This window comes from Carassius auratus, chromosome 29 (assembly GCF_003368295.1).
Source record: "Carassius auratus strain Wakin chromosome 29, ASM336829v1, whole genome shotgun sequence".
NCBI lineage: Eukaryota > Metazoa > Chordata > Actinopteri > Cypriniformes > Cyprinidae > Carassius > Carassius auratus.
The window spans coordinates 15,688,204-15,712,814 of record NC_039271.1 but is presented as its reverse complement, the minus strand read 5'-3'; the positions used below and the strand labels follow the sequence as shown (position 1 = coordinate 15,712,814).

The following is a 24,611-nucleotide window of genomic DNA, read 5'->3' as shown; positions in this document are numbered from 1 at the left end:
AGTGTTTGATATCTTTGTCAGAGGCAACATGGACCTTGAAGTGGATGTTATTTTGCTCACTGTGGCAAATAAAATCAAGCAATTCTAGGATGAACCGAAGCTCTAGCTGTGTCAAGGGCTCTTCAGTGAGATTGCTGAAATTTCTTCTGTCAAATAATTAGCAAATTCCCAATGCAAATGATCCAGCAACTATTCCCACAACTTATGTTCATAACATTGTTAAATATCAACATACAGAGTGAAAAACAGTTATGCACTACTTCTAGTAATACCAAAGCTACAATTATGATTAGCCTACTACTATTGTTGGGATTGAAATAATAATAATAATAATAATAATAATAATAAAATAACAATTGACAATATTATCAGAGTAAGCAGATACAATAATTGCTATTTAACCAGAAATGTTAGAAACATTTATTTATAATTCGTATTATTATTATTCATATGATTTATTTATTTTTAAACAATGAACTAGACCTATACCTTATGCATGCATTACTGATTTATTTGTGTTACTCTAAAGCCATTGTAATGTATTAATTCATTGTCACATGCATCCATCCAACGCTAGGAGGCGCACACGTCTACGAAATGAATCATTCGCTGCCACTATATCCATTAAATAGCAGTAATTAAATTAAATAGTGAAGTTAATATGCATCCCTCCTCGCCAAATTATTTTTGAAACTATTAAAATTGCTCAGCCACTTCATGAAGACTTGGGAAACATCATGACATCTTATTTTCCCCCATTTTCATTGAGACCTTCCAGTATTATGGCCAATTTGTGTTAATTTTGTCATGTGATATTTAATTGTATATTTTATTAAGCAATGCATTATTTTTTATGTTGTTCATTTATATTTTCATCATCGTTATGGAAACATCATATTACATGCATTTATATCAATATCTGTGTACGTCTTCATAATATATTTCTAATTATTTGTTTACTTATATTTAATATTTAATTTATTAAGTATTAATGTCCGTATTATTATTATTTTTACATTATATGTATGTTAATGTTTACTATTTTCCTGTTTTATTTGTACAGTCATTACAATAAAACACTAGACAAAAACTTAGAATATTTGAAGAATATTTGCCCAGTTATAAAAGCCTATGTGTGTGTGTGTGTGTGTGTGTGTGTGTGTGTGTGTGTGTGTGTGTGTGTGTGTGTGTGTGTGTGTGTGTAGCCCCTCCCCCAGTCCACGATCTGCGCATGTCACAGAACGCCGCTGATCACGTAGTACACGTGCAGCACTCTGATTCTGAATTAATATACAGATGATTGGTGAAAATGTCTCGTTCTGTTTTATGATATATATTTATAAATAAAGCGTGCAGCATTTCTTTTGATATTGAAATATTAATATATGGCGTACAAAGAGTAAATTGGCAAATATTCCTTAGTAGTAATAAAATCTTATTTATATTTTATATTATACACCTGCTTTACTTTTATTATCTCGCTTCAAGCGATGCTCTGAATGTCATTTGTTTATCGTGTTGGTAGGTCAGTGGTGTTTTTGGATTTGAAAAATAATAACCCTAATAAAGTTTTTAACAGCAGTTAAGTGTATGGATTGAATTTTATTGTGAAGAGAAGTACGCCTACAATCTTAATTCATCGAAACCCCCAAGTGTTCGTGATTGAGCCCATGTCTGCAGTGGCAGGCGCTGATTTCGGCACTGGCCGGATTTTCCTTCGGCAATTTCCGTGTATGTTAACCACGCCCCCATTTCCCTTCGGGAGTTCCCGCTGACGTAAATCCCGCCCCTAACAGTGCTCAGCGTTGTTTAGGGACATTAGGAAGATGGCGGCTGCCCAGCTCTACTGTGTCTGCCGGCAGCCCTATGATTTTAACCGGTTTATGATCGAATGCGACATTTGTACAGACTGGTTCCACGGCAGGTATGGAAATTATGGCCTCCTTAACAGATGTGGAACGGCTGGTATGTACAGGCCGCCTTGCCACGAGGGTATTTTGGGTGTAAATCTGGGGTGTCATGTGAAAGTGCTAGTGACGCGCGATGGGGGTATTTAAATATGACGGCGTGAGATCCCGCTCGACCTGAAAGTGTTTTGAGCGTTATTGAACGATGTATGTCAAATGTTATTTTAAAATGATGAATGTATATTGGGAACTTTTAAGGCAAAATGTCTCCCACAATCTTACCCTCAAGTATTAGATTATTCTGCTTTCCTTTAGAAGTGAGCTGCCAGAAGCCACATGGCTCATCTGTATGTGTGTTATGAAACTAGACATTTAAATCGTCCGTCTGTCTGAGCTCGACATGCTTCGCTGAACTTGGAGAAAACTGATGTTTCTCGCTTTATTTAACTCAGGATTAACAGTTAAATTCTCCATGTTATGATTTATCTGGCCATTGGCCAAAAGTATTAATATTTTGCTTTGAGGGTTACCTCGGCTGAGTGAGTTTCCTTACAAATATTAATCAAGCTAGCCATAGCTTTATTGAACTACAATAAAATGAGACATATCTTTATGTGTATGTGTGCAAATATGATCTTATTTTGCATGCAGAGGTGTAAGGCTAATCTTTAATAAACATATTTGGCTTAATTGTGTTTTGACATTTATGCATGTAGCTACTGTATGATAATTATGTGTGATCGTGCTATACTGTTCTCTTGTGTCACATTGTTGTATGTGGCAAGACTAGTTGTGCAATATGAGCATTCCTAGTGCTTGGCAGAACAGGGCTTTTTCTGATATGTAAATACACAAACAAAACCATATCTATCTTGGCACACCAGCATTTTTTGGCAGATTGTCAAAAGTGGCTGCCTTTAAGCTTCAGGACAGGATCTTGTCTGTAAATGAGCCAAGGCTTGAGCTTCCCTTCCTGTCTTGCAAAGTAATCGCCAGTACACAGTGAGTGGTTTGTGCGGGTGTTGAGAATCAAGTCTTGCGTAACTTTGTGGAGCTGCCAGATTCCCCAAACCCTGTGAGAGTGCGAGACAAAGACTGGCGCCTTTGCAGGCCAGAAGAAGAAGTGAAGGGAACGGTTGTGATTTTGCAGCGTCAGTGACGCACAAAACTGTTACCACATGCTCTGTGTGTCACTTCGCTCCGGATTGACGAGACACACTTTTTCCCAAAATCAGAGATGTGAAACTTTAGGGGTTCTCTTTAGAAGCCATTTCATCTGGAGAGTTATAGCAGGTCGCGATTTGTGTAACAAGACCCTAGCTCTTTGAGGGTTAAAGGTGGCCACAGATCTGCTGATCGATGGGGCTGCAAGGTGAATACACGGTCTGGAAAGAGCTCAGGTTGAGGTCGTCTTTTGTCCTTTTCAGACTGAATGTAAACACATTCTTGGGACCTGAGTGTCGTCAAAGAGGTCACTTAACGCTGTGTTTCAATTGGAACCCAGAAGAATGCATTGGTTTATTTAGGCTTGGCTTCTCACCATTGGTCCACCTGAGCTTTGTTCTCGTGTAAAAATGAAAATTCACCCAATCTACAATGTCATTAATGTTATGATGAACAAACATAACTTGGATCTTGGGTTATACAAGAAATGGGCTAAAAATATGGGATTTGTAGGGGGAGGATCTTAGGGTCACAATGGGGTCAGCAGATGTACATCCCATCTAGCCTTACTCACCCAAATCCAGACTTGTTTGGCTCTGAATTGCTCATAATTGGGATTCATTGTATATGAATATGAATGCATGACAATGAATGGCTTGACACTGGCCTAAACTTGACTCTTTCTTGCTGTTTGCATATCAGTCTTAAAAATGTATCAGACTTGAATGTGTGCACTCTTGACAGGAGCATGAAAACTTCAGGGCAAGTGAAGGCGATGTTAAAATACTTCCCTTCTTCTGGTCCCTGGGTTTGTGAGGATGTTTTGGTCTTCAACTCATTATGTCTCATTAAATCCTAAATGGTCTTTCTGAGTCACAACAAAAGCCTAATGTGAGTCGTTTTCAGACCTGAGATGCCCTGAAGATTAGTTTTGACTTATCAGGGCATGGTTTGTTGACCTCGTCTGCTCTGTATTGTCAATCCAATGAAACTGCCATGGCTGTTACAAATACAAAAGTATACAGACAATAACTTATTTTATTTAAACGTATATTTAATTAAAACACTTTATTATAAATTGTAACCCTTTTTTAGCCTATATGTTAGTATGTGTTTGATTTCTACTATTGGCACTGTCCAGGGTAGTAATGTGGGCGCTTCAATGCATGTGATATAAAAATTTTGCAATCAGCAATGTATTGTGTACTGTACACTTTCAGTCTGATTTTCATTAACACTCAAGCTTGTGTGCATACATGCGGCTGGAATCTCTCCCTTTGTTTATTTTTTTATTTTTTGCTCTAGTGACCCGGGCCATTGTGTGCCAGTCCGAAAAGAAAGAGACTGAACAATAAAAAAATAAAAAACTACTGGAGATGTGACAATAAACGCCCGTGTTGATGAGCACTTGTGTGAGGGGATGAAGGGATACCTGCAGTTCTAGAAATGGTTCGAAGACATTTTAAGCAGTAATAACTTCTGAAATTTAATAGTGCAGACAGTGGACAAAAAGCTGCATTTGTCACACAATTTTTATTGTTTCTTTCTTAAATATCTGTGAACAAGGAACTCATCACTGACACTTTGTGGATGTTGTAAGAATCTCAGTTGCGTGTTTTGCGTAACACCTCCCAATATAGCATTGCATCCCATTCCATGATGCTTGCTGAATATATATTCAGTAGTAAGTGACTAATAGTCAACCTGGGGTGTGTTTCAGAAAAGCATCGTTAGTTAACGATGATAATTAGTTCCATTGAAATCGATCGGTAACGACGGAACTTGTGACCATAGTTGCTTTTGTGAAACGCACGCCTGCACAGTTGAGCCCCTTTCACACTGCACGTCGGACCCGTCATATTGCCGAAACATTGCCAGGTCACCTTCTGTGTGAAAGCAACCACGTCCCGGGATTGATTCCCGCATTGAACCCGGGTCGGGGTCCTAGTAACATTGCCCGGTTTAACCCGGGACGAGCGCTGTGTGAACAAAAGCCAGATCTAATGCCGTGTCGAAGTAATGACGCGTGTTATCGCGCGACTCTTTTACCGGCTGTTTTGAAGGAATCAATGTTTGCGACGAAAAAATATGTGCAAACTGTAATGAAGCAGAGATCAGTTAGTTCCTCACTTTCCGCGCTGATGCAGAGATCGTCTGCTTGCTTCAGCGAAAGTATAACGTGCCTAATGTTTCCGACTCGTACATTACACGTCACGTCCTGATGCCACGTGTCGTTACGGGATCTTTACGGGTTGTGTGTGAAAGCACGCACATATACGGGGCCCTCACTGGCAGTGTGAAAGTGCAAAATCTATCGACCCGGGAACAATTGCTGGAACACTTTACCCGTGTATTTTCCGGAATGGCAGTGTGAAAGGGGCTTTGGATACACAAAATAAAGGGATTATTTCTTTTTTTGTTATCTAGAAAAAAGTAATCCAAGGGTTCCTTTCTACACTCTCTCTTTGCTTTCTGTGCCTTTGGTTCTCTGGTGGGTAGTTGATCAGTAACTCAGGGGACAGAAAGCTGACTCAACACCTGGCGTGTGGCACACTGACCTGGTTCACATGGTGTTATGAAACCAAGACCGGGAGATAAAAGGAGCTCTTTGTACATCAGAAAGGAGGGATGGGTAAACTCCATGACAAAACTAGTGCAATAAAATGAAGATTGTTTAATGAACCAGACATAATGTGAACGGAACGGGGTTATTGGAAAAGCGGAGAAGTAATCTTTAATGGAAAAAGAGCAAAATATATATTTTTTTAACAGCTTCAATCCTTTTAGGTGCACTAAATACTTTGTACAATCAAAATGAAAATGTGATTTTTGGGTGATAGTGAAAAAAGTTTATAACCAGAGCTTTTATTTAATTTTTTTACTAAGCAAATTTGTACAGTTGGTGCTCAAAGGGCTTTTAGCTGGTTATTATGACATTGTTGGGCTATTTACATGGGCTGATCTCATAAATGCTATTGTTCCAACTTGACTTTGAAGCATTATGTTGTCTGTGTATCGATGATGTGCATAGTGTATTGTGGGAGCACGTTTGGTTATATGGAACAAGTACAGCTTTTATATTTTACCCCCAGCAGATTGAATTGTGTTTGTCTTTGTTGTCCAAACTGCTGAGAACTTCAGTTCATTCATCAACTGCGGGACAGGATCTGAGCGCTCTGTTCCCTCTCTCATTGTCTGGTTCATGTGGGAGGGAAGTGGAGGAGGAGAGTCAGTGTGGGTGTAGAGTCATTCATCCTTAAACCTTTCCTCCCCCATCTGCTCGTGTGTCATCGCATGTCTGGCTGTGATACCCAGGTGACTTTATCGCAGCGTGAGCTGGAGTCACGGCATCCCGTTTGGAGACAGATTTTATTCCAAGTGAATCACAGGGATGAAAGACAAACATCCGATGATGGCTCAGGCTTTGAGTTGTTAAGGTTTTCGGACCACATTTGTATGGATTCACACTGCAGTCTCGCTAGAATCTTTGGACTTTGCAATCATAATAAACAGACATGTACTGATTAATAAAATTTGAGCTTATACCAGTAACATGTTTATGATTTTAATCATAATGCATGGAATGAAATAAGGATATTCATTATGAGATTTGCTAAATATTGCATTAAACATTGTTATTAAATTTATATTTTTAAAGATTATTTCAAATATATCAAGAGTTATATAATGGCAAAAGCAGTCTAAATGTAAAAATAAGGGTTATTAGCATGAATTTAATTAAATTACACACTTTTGGCTAAAACTAATCCTGTGATGTTTAAAAGAACTTGCGAATTTGTCTTTTTTCCACATAAAAAGTGAACTTGACAGAAACTAAAAAAATATTATTCAATCAGCCAATCCAATTTGTGGAATCCTAAGTTAATGAAGTTGACCCTTTGAGCACTATCTAAACATTAATGATGTTAGTAAATGTAACTGACGATATCGATCTTGGTAACATAGTGTCTGACAGATGGTCTTTTCTAATGATGATCTACAGACACCTGCATGTATCAGATAATATGGTAAAAACATTTTTTGAAGGTTTTTTTATTTTATTTTTTTTACATGATTTTCTAACTTTTAAGCATCCACGCATGCAGTGGATTAATCTTTGTCAGCATACATTTTACAAGCATTTCGGTTTCTGAAAAAAAGCTGCAAAAAATTTACCCATTTTGGGTTGCCGTTGAAAAACTGGGATAACTGATACCAGTAATGGACCATATGGATGTAAAATGACACTGTAAAACTTTTCTCCAACAGAAGCTGGATAGTGTTGTTGGAATTAGTCATTGATTATAAAGGAGATTAAGCCAACGAACAGTTAGCACCAGCTAGGCCTCGTCTGCGATTCCAGCAGCTTTCTGCTTACTGGTTCTACTTGTTTTTTCTTGCTGTTTCCTGCAATAATGAGGAGAGACAGTAGGACATTAAGTCCTCTGCCTGTGTTCAAAGGCTGTTTTCTCTTTAGCCCCTTTCACACTGCACGTCGGACCCGCAATATTCCCGTAACATTGCCTGGTCGCCTTCTGTGTGAAAGTAACCACGTCCCGGAATTGATTACCGAATTGAACCCGGGTCGGGCACCTAGTAACATTGCGGTAATCGATCCGGAACGAGCGCTGTGTGAACAAAAGCCAGATCTAATTCCGTATTGAAGTGATGACGCGCGTTATCGCGCGACTCTTTTACCGGCTGTTTTGAAGGAAGATCAACATTCGCGACGAAAACACATGTGCAAACTGTAATGAAGCAGAGATCAGTTAGTTCCTCACTTTCCGCGCTGACGCCGAGATCATTTGCTTGCTTCAGTTAAAGTATAATGTGCCAAGCGTTGTTGACTCGTACATTACACGTCACGCGCTGATGTCACGTGTCGTTACGGGATCTTCAAGGGTTGTGTGTGAAAGCACGCACATATACCGGGTCATCACTGGCAGTGTGAAAGTGCCAAATCTAGCGACCAGGGAACAATTACAGGAACACTTTACCCCTGTATTTGCCGGAATGGCAGTGTGAAAGGGGCTTTTGAGGAATCACCTTCCCTGCTGATTTTAACAGCCCTATATAGCACAGTGTCCACTCTTGATGTTAACTCTATTCTGATGGCGAGAAAGGAAGAGAGAGCCAAAACATTTACGGCAGCATCAATAAAACTCAAATGAGACTTTATTTGGGGAACTGAAGGAGTTGTACCCGCTCTTGTGATACATGATTGCAGCAACATCTGTAATCTCCAGACCATGAAGTGTTTATGTACAGCTTCTGTATTATTAGCAAATACCGCAAGTGAAATCAGAACAGCATTTTATCTCCAGATTGAGGATTCAATGAGGGCCTTAAAGGCAACATGTGGGTCAGGGCTAGAATATTTGTGAATTTGCACTTTTCTGAATCAAAAATTGATAAATGGGATATTCTATGCTCAGACATATATGAGAGAAGGCTACAAGGCTGCATGTGCAGAATTTGAAATAGGGGCTAAGTGTTGTTGTGCTCCACTGAAGAGGCTCAATTTAAGATTTTTAACAACAAAAATGAGTTTAGAGCATTAGAATGTTCTTGCTTGACTAGAAAGAAGCTATTATATGTAAGATACAGGAAAAGTACTAGAGCAAATATCACACTAGGCATCAGTAAACATGTGTTGGCACTCTTCCGTGTTTTCCTGTGTGGCCCGAGAACTCATCTCTGCATCAGTAAACGTCAAAACTCAGCTAGCTGATTTCAAGCGGTTGGCAGCGTGACTCTGAAATGAACCTCTGGAATGGCTGTTTGTGTGGGCGCCTGAACGTTATGATTGTGGTTGCGGTTTGGCTTGTGTGGCGAGGTGATTTGGTCTGCGGTTTGAGTGACATGGATGGTGGTGGAAGTCCCACAATTGTGACGCAGTGCCCTGTTGATTGTATCGCTGCTCACCCACACAATGTTCGATGTAGACAGTGGTAAGCAATGTGAAATTTGTAGTATTTTCATTGATGACTTCAAAATAAAACAATGCTTGCATAGCTAATTGCTAAAAGGATGCTGGCTAACCTCAAGTTTACATTTGTAAAGAATTGCACTTGTTTGTGTTTTTCTGTTGACACATTCACATGGTTGTGGCAGAAATATATTTATTAGGTGTTAACTGTGCTTGCCTTTTTTTCCAGTTGTGTTCAGGTAGTGGAGCACCATGCTGCTGATATCGATGTTTATCACTGTCCCAACTGTGAGCCCATCCATGGACCCTCCATGAGTACGTGTGTGCATCTACACGTGTTTCCCAATTATTATTATTTTTTTATTATTCATTTTTTGTTGTTGTTGTGTTCTAGGATCAGTCTTATAAATGTTCCCTTCTCTTTCGCAGTGAAAAAGCGTAACAACTGGCACAGACATGACTACACCGAGCCAAATGATGGCACACGCCCCGTGCAGGCAGGAACTGCTGTGTTTGTGCAGGAACTCCAGACCAGGAGCTTTGCCAGGTACAAGCACATCTGGATAAAGTCTTAAGTAGACATTGAACTTTACTACTTTGACTTGGAATGTGATTTCATTATATAATCCCAATCATTAGTAACATCTAGTTAAGGCTTTGGAATCTGCACATACCTGATAAGACTTGCTGTTGATTTGTGTTTTCTTGGCTGTTTCAAAGTGGCGATGAGATTCTGGTGCCGATGCATGGGAGCCAGGTGACACAATGCTACCTAGAAAGGGAGGGCTTCCATTACCCCATTGTGGTCCAAGACCTGGATGGACTGGGGCTTAAACTGCCCCCTCCCTCGTTCTCTGTCAGCGATGTGGAGCATTACGTGGGTAAGAGCTCAGTGTGTGTTCACTGCATCTGTTATCAGATAACAGCCCGGGAGAGTGTCTGGCAAGTGGGGCACTAGAGCAGAAGAGACACAATTAGATCAATAACTCATTTGGACTCATAACCTAACCCACATGAAATTTGTGCAATATATACATGCATTTATTTATATACACACATATATATTTCAAATAAGTGCTGTGGTTTTAAACTGTCTATTCGTCCCAGAATCCTGGGATTATTTATTACCTGGAAAATGAAATAATATATATATATATATATATATATATATATATATATATATATATATATATATATATATATATATATATATATATATATATATATATATATATATATATATATAAAAATACATATTACAATAAATATTGATGTTTGTCACGATTTATATCATGATTTTGAAATCATTTTATGATTTTCATAGCCTGAGTGAAGGATAAAATAAATGATGTGCACAAAAATGCATTTGAAAAATAAAGTTTGATAGTGGAACCCAAGTGCCTGAAGAAATGCCCTTTTATTTGAACTTCGGTTTGGTTTTAATATCATCTTATTGAAGCCAACAAGTCGTTTAAATTGTATCAAATTAATTTGATTGCAAATCGAATAAGTTTAAACACATTGGACTGGAAAGCAGTAAGTTACTAAGTGGCATTGTGAGGATGGTTCTCCGTCCTTGCTGGAAGTGAATGGGTTTGGACTCAACTTCTCTACAGCTGTGGAGGTTATCTTCACTTTCCTCTACATTAGGCCTAAAACATTACATCTCTAGTTACAACGCTGTTGTACAGTACATCCAGTCTGAGCTCAGGTTCCCAATAGGGCTGTTTTATCTCAACGCTCATGTTACGTGGCTGCCTCTTTCGCACGCCGATGATCTTTAAGCTGGAAGTGTTTTAAGAGAGGGTGGAGCGTCACTCAACAGTTCATGTTACTCAGCCAGTTGGGCACAGACAAAAGTCCACTAACCTTCTCTGTCTGTCGTTTCTTCAATTCAATTCAAGTTTATTTGTATAGCGCTTTTTACAAAACAAATCGTTACATCGTGTTGGTTTTATGGTTTTTTTATGGTTTCTGATTTTCTGTCATTGAAATGAAGCCTAAATAAACTAAATTTGGATTTAAAAACTATCAAGATAAGAAATGTTGTCTTGGAATTTGAATTTGAAGTACTAAACCTGAAATAAAAATATATTAAAGCTATATAAAAATGTATTTAATGAATGATCTACCGCTGAGCCACAGGAACACTTGAAGAATAAACTAATTAAAACGACCAAAGCACATAAAATTAATAAAACTTACTATAAAAATATATAAAGAATACTAGAAACTCTGACCCATTCACTTATAATGATACAATATGAAGATAATAGATAAATAAAAGACTTTCACAATTATATGTTTGTGGGACTGTCCCTCCAGCTGTTCCCCGTCATCAGACGCTGGCCAGCTGTGTGTGTGTGTGTGTGTGTGTGTGTTTCTGGTCCTCAGTTGTCATGTGTGATTTGTGGCCCTGCAGCTGTCTCTCTTAAAAGCCTTATTACAGACTTTGTGTTTGTGAAACCGACATAAGAGAATTTATATATGAGAAAAACTGTCCTGTAAACACGCACCCAATTTAAAATATCCCACTTTCTTTTTCCAGGGGCAAATAAAGTCATTGATGTGATTGATGTCGCAAGGCAGGCAGACAGCAAGCTCAAGCTTGGAGAGTTTGTGAAGTATTACTACCAGCCTGAACGACCAAAAGTATTGAATCTCATCAGCCTGGAGTTCTCTGATACAAAGTATGTCTGTGTGGGATACCGATCATTTTCCTTTCTATGCAACATAACTTCAACTTATTTTACTGGTTCAAATTGTGAAGTGATGACACTCAAGTAGCATTAAAATCAGCGTAGCTGCATTATGCGTTTAACACATATAAATTTATAAGTCTAATTTTGGTTATCTGGATTGTTTTAGGATGTCCAATTTGGTGGAGGTTCCTGAAATTGCTCGAAAGATGTCCTGGGTTGAGAACTACTGGCCTGATGACTCGTTCTTCCCCAAACCATTTGTGCAGAAGTATTGTCTCATGGGAATGAAAAACAGTTACACAGACTTCCACATTGATTTTGGAGGAACTTCAGTGTGGTATCATGTTCTCTGGGTAAGAACCAAGGCCTGTTTTATGATGTGGATGTGTTTTTTTTTTTTTTGTATATATGACCATCTACAAGCAATTTGTGGAAATCCGGTTGTGTGATATTACAGTTATGTAAGTGATACGTGCTGATAAGGCTGTTTTTTGTTTTGTGTTTTTTTGCAGGGAGAGAAGATTTTCTACTTGATCAAGCCGACTAAGGCTAACCTTGCACTATACGAGTCCTGGAGCTCATCACCCAATCAGAGTGAAGTATTCTTTGGGGATAAAGTTGACAAGTGTTACAAATGTGTGGTGAAGCAGGGCACTACCATCTTCCTCCCCACTGGTGAGAACGCAGAACTTCTGAATCACTTTTGGTGTACATCAAAAGATTATCCCCACCCTTCAATTGGTGTACAAATAATAGGAGTTCAAATCAATTTTAAATTGACTATTCACACTATTCAAATTAAAATGTAGCTACATTTTTTTTAATAAAAAATCGTTACAATTTTATCTCTTGTTCGAAATGTGAAGGTGGTACAACTGCCATGATATCACAAAGAAGAAAATAATGAAATTCTTAAAGAAAACCTTTTTTTTTCATGATCTTTTACAACAAACATGTAGAAACAATAAATGATATCATGGAGTCCCTCATGGCCGTGTGCTAAGGTCAATAAGTCTCTTAAAATATTAAATAATTTTTGACAAGGAAAGGTCAGTTCAGGTTGTAAAATGTCATGGCGTGTGACTCCCCAAAAAGTAATGATATTTAGTAGGACTGCTCCGATCACGATCGGCTGATCGTTATGCGCATCTCGTCGGCGTTTATTTACGCATCTTCTCAGTTAACAACGGCTCTGTGTAGTAACAGCTGCTCTATGTGAAATCATGCACCTGAGTGAATTTACCACTGATTATAGAACCGACTTTACTGATGAGATGCGCATTAACGATCGGCCGATCATGATCGGAGAAGCCCTAATATTTAGGAGTTAATAATTCATTAAATTTGGAAAGTCACGCTTGTCACTTTTTTTACTATGTTTATAAAATATTTATAAACTTTTTTTTGTAAATGATTAACATGCGAACAGGCATGAGGAAAAAACTGTTATTACTTTTTACTTGTGAGAGAGTTACACCACATGACATTTTGAGTGTCATTAATTTGAAGCTTTTCTTAATCTATGAATATTTTTCAAAAGCTAATGAAACCAACAGTACCAAGGAGTACATTGCCAAGAAACTAACTAACTAACTATATACTAATGTATATATATATTTTTTCCTTTATTTATTGTGGACACTCTTTTGTATTATGGTTTGACCCCACATTGCAAAATAGCATGTGCACTTTTGTGGAAAAAAACGTACTTTGTACGGCATGGAGAAATTATCAGGCTGTTTCCCAGAGCTCCTGCCAGGAAAATGTGGATCTGCGTCCAACACCGATGACCCTTGTTATAGTGGGAGTGCTGAGCAACGTGGTAAACAGTATAAAAACAACTCGCGTGCATCTCACTGAATGGAAAGAATGTAGAATGAACAGTGTCTGTGCATTCCTTTAATCAGCCGTCAGAAGCGCTGTGTTAGTTCAGCATGTGTTTAGAGTGCTATAAATGGTCTTAAACCACTGCGGTGGTAGTAGACGTAACTCTTCTCGCGGCAGGGATTCATTATCACAGCATGTGTATTTGTGGCATGTGAAAGTGGGCTTGTGGGTTTCCCTCTTCGAGCAGAACGTCACATGACAAAGCAGAAATCCCCCTCTTGTTTAGCAACATGTCTGCACACGGTGGCCAATGCACAAGCAGCTAGATGGAGAGATAAAAGTGATATTTCTGTCAGTGGCGGTGAGGTGTGGGTGTGAGATGACTCTATATTTGGCTCTTGCTGATGTGTATACACAGTAGTTACTATTGTGAATTGTGTGTGTACACTGGATTTTGCTGATGTCTGTGAATATCAAGGCTGAATAATACAGATTGGAGTAATATGCCTTGGTTCGGTGTGAGAGAGTTTTAGCCAGTTATTGGAACTTCGACTTCAGTTCTGCTTATTTATCGAGCTGGCTGACATTGGTGAAGCTTTGTTCAAAATTTGCCAATTTAGTAACAATTTGAAGGTGTTCCCAAAAGAATTAGCAAGAACTGCATGGACTGTTCCAAAGATGCCGAGAGCGTTGTAGGGATGAAAATTGTGAGAATAACTTGTGGTAGTCTCTAAGTGATTTTTGTACTGTAAGAATTGTGTGCCCTTTTTTTTCTGTATAAAATTTTTATTATATTAGATTTAGTAGAAATGTTATTAAATAAAAAACGAGATATTAATTTAAATATTACAACATTATATTAAATATATTTAAATTAAATTATTTAAAAGATACTAAATTGTAATTCTTAATGTTTTCTTTTGAGTTTTATTAAATAAGTTTGATATATTTTATATTATTTCAATCAGTATTTTTTTACTTCCTGAATTAAATTACATTTAAATAGTGTTTAATATATGAAATTAAACTGGATCACAAAACCAGTCTTAAGTCGCTGGGGTATATTTTTAGCAATAGCCAAGAAAACATTGTAGGGTCAAAATTATCGATTTTTCTTTTATACCAAAAATCATTATGATATTAAGTAAATATCATGTCTCCTAAAGATATTTTGTAAATTTCCTACCTTAAATATTTCAAAGCTTAATTTTTGACTATTGAATTTATTTTGAATTTATTTTGACAACTTCAAAGGCGATTTTTCTCAGTATTTTTATTTTTTGCACCCTCAGATTCAAGATTTTCAAATAGTTGCATCTCAGCAAAATATTTGTCCAATCTTAATAAACCACACATCAATGGAAAGCTCATTTATTTGAAAAATTGACACTTAAGACAACTGACTCGTATACAGAATGATGATTAACTATTGTTTTTGGTGGAGCTAGAGAAAATGAACCAGGTCTGCATAACATAATCTTTCTCTAGGCCTGAGTGTTGATCTGTTGCCCTCTACAGGTTGGATCCATGCAGTGCTCACTTCTCAGGACTCCATGGCGTTTGGTGGGAACTTCTTACATAACTTAAACATAGGCATGCAGCTCAGGTAAAACCCTGAATTAATTTTGATGAAACTCCTCTGTATTGTTCCTGTCACTATAGTTAAGTTCAGGTCCCTAAACGTATTCCTGCTGAAACTGAACTACCTGTACGTCCACATTTCAGGTGTTATGAGATGGAACGCAGACTGAAGACTCCAGATCTCTTTAAGTTCCCCTACTTTGAAGCCATCTGCTGGTATGTGGCCAAAAACCTTCTGGAGACCCTTAAAGGTGAGTGGGACAGCACTGCTCATGCAGGGCAGGATTTTCCCAAACTGGAAACTTGAGAATGGTTTGGGAGTTGATGAAAAGCTAATAATATGATTATTATTTTAAAAGATGATGAAATATGTGTTCATCTACATGTCATGTCGTCATAAACCAACAAACAGAGAACCTGCAGATGTAATTCCTTGCATAAATGTAGTTGCAGATGTAGCATCTTGATCAAGTAAAGATTCAGAGTGAACCATGTTTGTTTCAGAGCTGCGGGAGGATAAATGTCAACCTCAGGGTTATCTAGTGGACGGGGTGAAAGCTTTAATCGCATCACTGAAGACATGGCTGAGGAGGGAGGTAAGAGAATGTCTGCTTTTCTATGTCATTATTTTTATAGTGAAACTCCTGTGGTCATTTTCTCTGCGTTTCCTCTGCAGTTGACTCAACCCAACAGTGAGGTTCCAGACAATATCAGGCCAAGCCGTCTCATTAAAGCTCTGACCAAGGAGATCCGCTATCTGGAGGTAAGACAAGTTTGAAGAAGCTGAGTGGTTTTGAATGGGTGATGAGACCATAATTCACATCTGCTTTTTATTTTGATGCTCACTTTGCAATGTTATGAGAACTAGGGATGTCCCTGAAGCTGTGTTTGGAAAGGAATCTAAGCATTTTACGGAGCCCCTAAAGGGACATGGTGGTGGAAAAAGTTTGTGACGTGAAGAAAAATAAATTTCAATGGTTTTGCGTTGTCTCATAATTACAGTATGTTGGGTAATTATATAGTATTTAATTTGTAGGCACCAGGGAGCCACTGTCAATATCAGGATTGAAATCACATTTGAATGTGCGCTCGAATTCACGATCATGCGCACTCTGTGTATTAGTGATGGGGAGTTCGGTTCTTTTCTGCAAATTCAATAAATTAGATTCAATACACCGGTTGAAAAGATTGGTGATGGTGTAATGACGTCAAGTCTATCAAACATTAAAATATATATAAAGTCAGTAATCATAACTTTAGTCAGTTAAAACCTCATAATCATGAAAAGTTTACAATTAAGTTTTGTAACAACGCACCCAAATACAGTAACAGCAATAATTTGCCTACGAGGATTTGTGTCTTGAAGATATAAAGTAAATAAATGATGCGTCATCGGTAGAAACCATTATCCACTTACTATACATAATACATTGTGATTTATTTGTTATTAAATAAACTTACGTTTCGCCAGATTGCCCTTGATTCAAGCCTTCGGTTTACCCGCGCTCATAACATAAGCACAGAATCAGAATCGATCATCAAAAGAATCAGTTCGGTTCAGACGCTCTGTGTGTCTGTCTGCTTAGCACTGAATCACACATGCGCAGTATCATCAGCTCTTCGGTTCTAATATCAGACTATGTTAAGACTGTGTCTTAAGAACTAGTTTGACCAACTAGCAGTTAGCCAAGAGATAATCAGTCTCCATTTTTTAATTAAAATTGGGCCAATCTAAGTTTTTGCAACTGACTTTAAACGGTTATGACCAGTCTAGAAGAAAACAAATGACCTTATTTTTTGGACTGTAAGTCGCACCTGAGTATAAGTTGCATCAGTCCAAAAATACGTCATGACGAGGAAAAAAACGTATATAAGTCGCACTTATTTCGAACCAAGAACCAAGAGAAAACATTACCGTCTACAGCAGCGAGAGGGCGCTCTATGTGTTCAGTGTAGACTACAGGAGCACTGAGCAGCATAGAGCGCCCTCTGGTGGCTGAAGACGGTAATGTTTTTTGTTAGTTCATATCTCTTGGTTCATGTCAAATTAATATTGATAAGTCGCACCGGACTGTAAGTCGCAGGACCAGCCAAATTATGAAAAAAAGTTCGACTTATAGTCCGGAAAATACGGTAGATGGCTGACTTTTTAAGACTAGCCTAAGCAGTTTATGCAAATGGCCCAAGATATTTGTCAGTTATGCTCAGGATCTGTTGCGCACCAAATCCTTCGACATCAGTCAGTCACCTATCCTTACTATCTTCATGTGATTAGTGTTATTTGATGTACTTTAATAGGTTCTTTCTCACCGTGGAAACGTATTCATAGTGCCAGAACTGATTGTGGAATTATACACTTTTTGGGTGTTTTCACACCGCCGGAACTAGGTGCGATTTATTCGTACCAGACTGCCTTTTTCGAGAACCAAATTCGCTCCTACTCCGGAGCAGGATCTAACCGTCACACCTGGTACTAACCATGACTAAATAGACACTGATTGGCTAAACGCTTATGAAAACACCGTCACCCGCCATGATTTAAAACGCTGTGTAAACATACGGTAAACATTGTGTATGAACAACGATTGATGGACGGATCCTGAAGTGCAGGCATTTGTAGCAAATGTAGCACTAGCAGTTGTCCTTAGAGATTCTTAGTCCTCCTTTCCGTTCTTTCAGTCGCTTTACGTATATGTCCACGTTACATGTCCATTATTGTGAAACCCGTGAGACACAATAAAAACACAGCTCTGATCACAGTGTCCTTCACCCTCCTGTTGTTAACGTGGTTCTTCTTTGTTAACATTGTTGAGCGCTGCGCACAAATGACATCGCTGTTGACCGGCTTATGGCATGTGCTGAACCCAAAAAAACAAACCTCACAATAACTTGCAAGATTTTGTACCAAAACAAGAGCTTTCTTTTTCCTCACTTAAATGTTTGCCAGTTAATGTAATTGCAGTTTCCACATGGTGCAACATGGCTGAAAAAGCAGCTTCTGCTAGAAGTTGAATTGATTTGCCATATTTTCTTAAACAGGATGAATCGAATAAAGCTGGAAAATCTCAGGGAGATGCTGAGTGGCCTTTAAAACGCTCATCACTGGAGAAGGGATATCAAGCACAGCGGGCCGCTCGGCAGCTACGAGACCATCTTCATCGACACCACCATCATCATCATTATCAAAGCCGCAAACTGCCCTCTAACTTGGATGTCTTGGAGCTTCACACGCTGGAGGTATTAAAGAGGCTGGAGGTCGGTCCTCTTGAGGAGGTGAGTGCCTTTTTCTTTTCTTTTTCCTCATAATGCACTGTAGCATTAAGCTCAAGTTGCTTGTTTGTTCTCCATAGCGTCATTAGGCTTAATATTGTTCAATATAATATGTGACCCTGGAGCACAAAACCAGTCTTAAATCGCTGCTGGGGTATATTTTAAGCAACAGCCAAAAATACATTGAATGGGTTAATATTATAGATTTTTATTTTATGCCCAAAATCATTAGGATATTAAGTAAAGATCATGTTTAATGAATATATTTTGTAAATGTCGTACTGTAAATATATGAAAACTTCATGAAGAACTTCATCTGGACCATTTTAAAGGCGATTTTCTCAATATTTTTTTTTAATAATTTTTTTGCACCCTCAGATTCCAGATTTTCAAATAGTTGCATCTCTGACAAATATTGTCCAACCCTAATAAACCATACATCAGTGGAAAGCTTATTTATTCAGATGTTGTATAAATCTCATTTCTTTTTATATTTACCCTCATGACTGGTTTTGTGGTCCAGGGTCACATATGACTGTAATGCAATGCTATTAAATGATTGTAGATTACATTTTCACCTTGATAATATTGTGCAATTATTATTATTATGATTCATTTCCAGTAAAAACACCTCTCGTCTCTTGTTACAGGACCCAGCCTTCACCTCCAAAGTGAATGGCAAGTTCAAGAAAGTGTCTGCAGTAGCTGTTGAGGGTAGTCATGACAATGCCCTGCGCCTGGTGCTATGTGATGGCAAAATTATGCGGTGAGCGTCCTGGTAGCTTCACTCGTTTTTTGTTTTTTTTATATTAGATTGTCTGTCTATCTATTAGACACTAACTGTCAGTCTTATCAAAGCTGATACTAAGAAAAAAAATGTAATCATTCTAGTAAGTGTACAGCAATATTAATCTTAAAAATGTTAATAATAACCAAACTGTGTTGTTACAGTAATTGAACATTATTTGTCAAATAAAATTATTAGACATTATAAGAAAAAAAAAATCTGTTTTTTATTGCTTGAATATTGAGTTTGAAGCAAAATACTTTGAGAAATGGTTCCATGCCATTGTTTTCTTTTAACTTGTAGACATCTATATTATTTAAATTGTGTTGGTATATTGACTACTAAAATTTGGGTTTAGTACACTTCTACCTCTTAATGCTTGGCATGATATATTTTTAAATAGAAATGTATGTTTTTATTCATTATGAAACACTAAACTGATCAAAAGTGACCGTAAAATATTTTACATTGTTACAAAATATATGTATTTCTGGTCATCACAGAATCCTGAAAAAATATGTAGCCTGATTTCCATAAAAATATTAAGCAACACAACTGGAATAATAAGAAATGTTTCGTGAGCAGCGAAACAGAATATTAGTATGATTTCTGAAGGATCACATGACCCTGAAGACTGGAGTAATGATGCTGGAAATTCAACATTACTATGACAAGAACAAATTACATTTTAACATATAATAATATAGAAAACTACTTTAAATTGTAATAATATTTCATAATAAAGCAATAAGCCCCAAGTAGCCATGGTTTACAGTGAATTTATAACAGCTAAAGTGCGTTAAGCACGACGTGAATCAAAAATCCTCTCAGCTGTTATAAATTCGCTGTAAACCACAGCTTCACAGGGATTATTGCTTTTATTAAACGGTTATTCCATATAAGTACTAAGGTTTCACAGAATAAAACTGAGCAAATAAAGTGTAATGCTATAAATAAAAACAGTATTCTTCCACCAAACAATGTAGTTCCTTAGGAACAGTTGTGATTCCAACAAAGTGGTTGCCGAGCAACACAGAAGTAAACAAAGGTGTACATTTGTAGAGTATTTTACAACAGCTTCAACCAATCAGAATCAAGGAACGGAACTATCGTTTTTACTGTGTTTTTGTTTGAATAAGTGCAACCTTGGTGAAAAGAGATGTTTTTAAAAATAAATGAATAATAATATTATTAAAATCTTACAACCCCCAAACTTTTAAATGGTAGTGTATGCTTATGTTATGTATTATAATAAAGTTGTATTTTTTTGTTTATTGTCTTATATTCATTAAAGGAATAAAATGTTCTTTTTTTGAAGGCTTTTTGTATTCTAAACATCCTCACAGGGAGAGGTTATCTATCAGTAATGTGGCAGCCATAGAGAGTGGAGTGGGAATGTTGCAGTATCATCAACAGGGGATCACATTTGAAAGCCTGCTGATGTGCCCACAAGAAAAAGTGAAAAAAGAAAAGCAGGAGGATGAATTAAGAGTACACTGCACTATCAAGCAGCCAGTCAATCGCGGTGAGTTATTCTGCAGAGGATGTCGCAACCCAGTTTTTTTATTTACAGAATACTAAAGCCAGAAGCGTCATTTTCTTCCATTAATAGTGATTGTTTATAATGTAAAAGGAGATTTGTTTGACTCTCGTCTTATTTTGTCAGGTTTAACTGTGCAGACAGAACTCAGGACACATGTGGAGTCTTCAGACAGCGACTCGGAGTCAGAAGCAGAAGATTCGGCTGAGGTGCTGATGATGTCCAATAAGCTCCCCAGGAGCTGAACACTTGGTTAAATGGCTTTAATCATCTAAATCCATCTAAATCCTCTCCATCACCCTTTCGTTAAACAGAAACGCTCCGAGTCCGAGAGTTCTGAGGAAGAGGAGGGAGGAAGCAAGAGAGACTCGGGGAGTTTTGTGGAGCATCTGAGCGGCCGGCAGCACGGCCACCATAATCACACGCTAAAACGGTACAGCTGAGCTTCATTTTACACACCCGAGGCACAGTTAAAAAGCTCAATTTAAGTCTTTTTTTTGTGCTAAAATTAAAGACTTTGTTTCGCAGAGAACGTCCTACCTCACCGAGTACGGCTGATGCCATTCAGGGCATGCTGTCGATGGCGGGGCTGCTGTGTCAGCAGGCATCAGCAGGGGGCGATATTTTACAGCAGCACTGGTGGTCCAGTCAGGGTAACAGTAACAGCAGCAGTGACGCATGGGACAGCAGTGAACCCTGTTCGGCACCCCGCAGCCCGGAGGGAGAGGATGGGAGCCTTGGAGAGGAATATTCATATAGAGAGAGCTCACTTTCTCCTCCCCTTCACCCCTCCAAAAGACACACCCCCAACCCCACACCCATCAGCAACCAGGCCACTAAAGGTAAGCTGACTCCACTTTATTACTTAGGAAAATATTTGTATTGTTATTTCTTATCAAAAGAAAAACTTTTATTTGCCAAATCCAATAAATTGCCAAAAATCATGCAGAGGACCTCTGCTGACCCGTATAACTGTGCATCACGGTCAATAATTTCACCTTTTTATGACTTAGCAAGTTCAGGTTGTGGAATTTCATATGGAGTGACTCCCTAAAAATCTAATTATATTCATGAATTTGTTTGTTTTTAATGATATGTGTATGAATGTGTGTGTGTTAAAATATGAAAAAGAAATACATTTTTGTTGAAACCATATTTATTTTGGTTTAAAACTACATTTTAAAATTGTATATAAAACTATAAAAAAAATTATATTTTTTATTTATTTAATAAATTTATTTTAAAAATTTGCCTTGGAATGTGAAAAATGTGAAGGGACATTTGGACATTTTGCACCCCATTAGGTACATATTAAGAGTCACTAAATTTGTCAACTTTCATTTAAGATGGTATAAAGATTTTCTTTTTTTTAAATAATTTTAAATACAAAGAATGTATTTAAGAATGTTGCACTTTTTTTTTTTATTAATATACAATTTTTTTAAAACCATGGACTCACTCATATGACATTTACAAATAAAACATTTTTGGGATTTCACAGAAATGTATGTTCTTGGGGTAACTAATGTTTGCGACAGTTATACACCACACCAAACGGCTTCTTTTGACTTGAAAGCTTTTACTTATATCGTGTTTTTGTGTTTTTATCACAGGAAAGCGTCCTAAGAAAGGACAGGCGACGACTAAACAGAGGCTTGGGAAGATATTGAAAATGAGCCGCCATAAAGGCTTATTCCTGTAGCATGACGGAGGAAAGAATGAGACGTGTAATAAATCAACACCGCTGCTTTTCTTTATACGCTGGGACTATTATCACACACACACTGTTCTCTTACACACCGTGCATGTTTAGGTGACAGGGTATGTTTAATGGCTCACTTTTTTCTTTCACAATTCACGCAAAATACATGCGCGCAGGGAAGCTTTACTTTGGACAACATTTCAACATGAACAGCCAAAGGTTTCAAGAGGAAGCACAGAGACGGTGTGTGTTCCTACAGCCAGGAAAACGAGCCACAAGTGTGTATCACGGGCTGAGGCCTCTCCTCTCCCCCACCCTACCTCTCATCATATCTGTAGCACGAGTGTCCAGGCAAGTGCAGGCTAAGGACATCATATCCATGGCCCCGACACTAGGACCAGTTTTCTATTGGTCTTCATATTCCCCTCAAGTCATTATCAATCTGCCTATTTCTCTCTCCTTTGATTGTCTCAGGCTGATGTATGAGCTTTGGAAATGGTGCTGAACATTTATAAATCCTTCTCCTATCCCCTCTGCCCCTTTTAAGCAATAACTGTACAGCAGTGAGTGATGTATCGATGATTTAGTGGGCGGTACTTTTTCAGGATGCACAGGAAGTCCTCTCAGAGTGCGAAGTATTGGTCATAACAGTACAGCTATCAAATGAAATCCAAAAGTGGCAAAGAGATAACTATGTGAATTTCTTTGATTTGACAGTGTTTACACTACTTTTATTCTCGGGATAAATAAGCGATTTAAAGGAATATTCTGGGGTGTTTTTTAAGTTTAAGTTTTGCTGTTGAAAACAGATTTGAGTTGTAAACAAAACATTAGATTTAACAGATTTACATTGCTAGTCTTGCAAGCCTTGTATTGCAGGTGCATCGGATTTTTGTCAGCCTTTCTGATTTATTTAGCTTTTTTTTTTTTTACTACGAAAGCTATTTAAATATTGCTCTCACTCTGGGAATATTGAGGAAAATAGGTTGCCACGCATTAATTAGCCTTTGTCACAACCCAGTGGTCACAGGTAGGTACTGCACCCTGAAGCGCTGCCTCTGAAATACTGTGTGTTATGCAGTTTGCGAGGACTAAATACGCTTGTCACGTGATTGAGAATGATCTTTAGCGCATTCTGCATTATTTATGTTCTATTTTGTTTGATTTAAAATATTGTTGACTGAACATATTGTTGAACTTATTTATTAATTTCAAATATATAATGAGTGATATTGCATTGAGTTTCCACTGTATGGAATAGTTTTGTGAATAGGAGTATAATTTTGAATATCATCAATTCAAGAGAAATTAGCTCTTGTTTAGGTTCAGCTTTATGGGTTTTGTAGTTAACACGTTTAATGCTACTTAAAATTTGATTTTTCTTTCTTTCTTAAATTTACCTCTAATCTTTTTTTTTTATAAATATATATAATGTTGCTTTATGTTGTCTTTATGACCTGTTGAAACGGGACAAAGGAATTTCATTGGGAGCGACAAAATAAAAGTGGTGCTAGTGTGTGAATTTCTTAGAGAGGCTATGAAACGTTTTCTCAGGGAACATCGAACAGGTGACATCTTTGAATTCATCACCAGCACTGTCATACAATCTCAAAGTTTTATACCCATTTCCGCAAAATTGCCAACAAATGTATGTATTCCCAATTATTATAACTTTTTGGTCTGGTGGATGTCAATTCCAGATTCAGAACAAAATTGTGTTGCGCTGTACAGTATATAGAAAAAACTTTGACATGGAGCAGCACCGACAGCTTTTGATCTGCTATTTTCCACTGTTGTGTGAGAGGTCTGTCGGCTTGAAAAGCAAATGCACTATTTTGGATGACTTGAGTTGAATAACTGCTAAAACTCAGGCTTTGTTGCAGTTTTGAGGTTTGCTCATGCGCATGTGTTTAATGGAAAACATGTTCCTCTGTTCCACTGACTAACCTCACTAGAAGAGCACCCATTGTAAACCCGAGCAGGTTTCCTTTGCTTCGACACATTAATTGTACAGTATTTATTCATCTCTAGCATTCATTTCCATTTTCAACTGTGGTATAGACTTAATGTCACTGTGTTTCGAAAAGCTGTGTTCTCCTCTTCAACATTTTCCAGAGTTCTCTTTGGACGTGATGGATTTTCTCCAATGCAATGTATATTAAAATGAGGGAAATGTTTTGTAGATCACACTGTTCTCCCCTT

The 24,611-nt window shown here is 37.7% G+C and overlaps 1 protein-coding gene across 2 annotated transcripts; it reads left to right on the top strand.

The window, feature by feature from the left end:
• Nucleotides 1–1,810: 1,810 nt before the first annotated feature.
• On the top strand, nt 1,811–24,596 carry kdm7aa (lysine (K)-specific demethylase 7Aa). Of its 2 annotated transcripts, none has more exons than XM_026209849.1 (18): nt 1,811–1,924; nt 9,230–9,315; nt 9,430–9,547; nt 9,721–9,881; nt 11,549–11,690; nt 11,869–12,055; nt 12,215–12,377; nt 15,048–15,135; nt 15,255–15,361; nt 15,615–15,706; nt 15,787–15,873; nt 18,150–18,383; nt 19,031–19,146; nt 20,514–20,692; nt 20,834–20,916; nt 21,022–21,140; nt 21,236–21,549; nt 22,321–24,596. In XM_026209849.1, the coding sequence occupies exons 1-18, from the start codon at nt 1,827–1,829 to the stop codon at nt 22,407–22,409; spliced, it is 2,463 nt and encodes an 820-aa protein (XP_026065634.1). In that variant the 5' UTR covers nt 1,811–1,826; the 3' UTR covers nt 22,410–24,596. The 2 variants fall into 2 exon arrangements, with proteins under 2 accessions (XP_026065634.1, XP_026065635.1); XM_026209850.1 differs by having other exon boundaries at nt 1,904–1,965.
• The last annotated feature ends 15 nt before the right edge of the window (nt 24,597–24,611 follow it).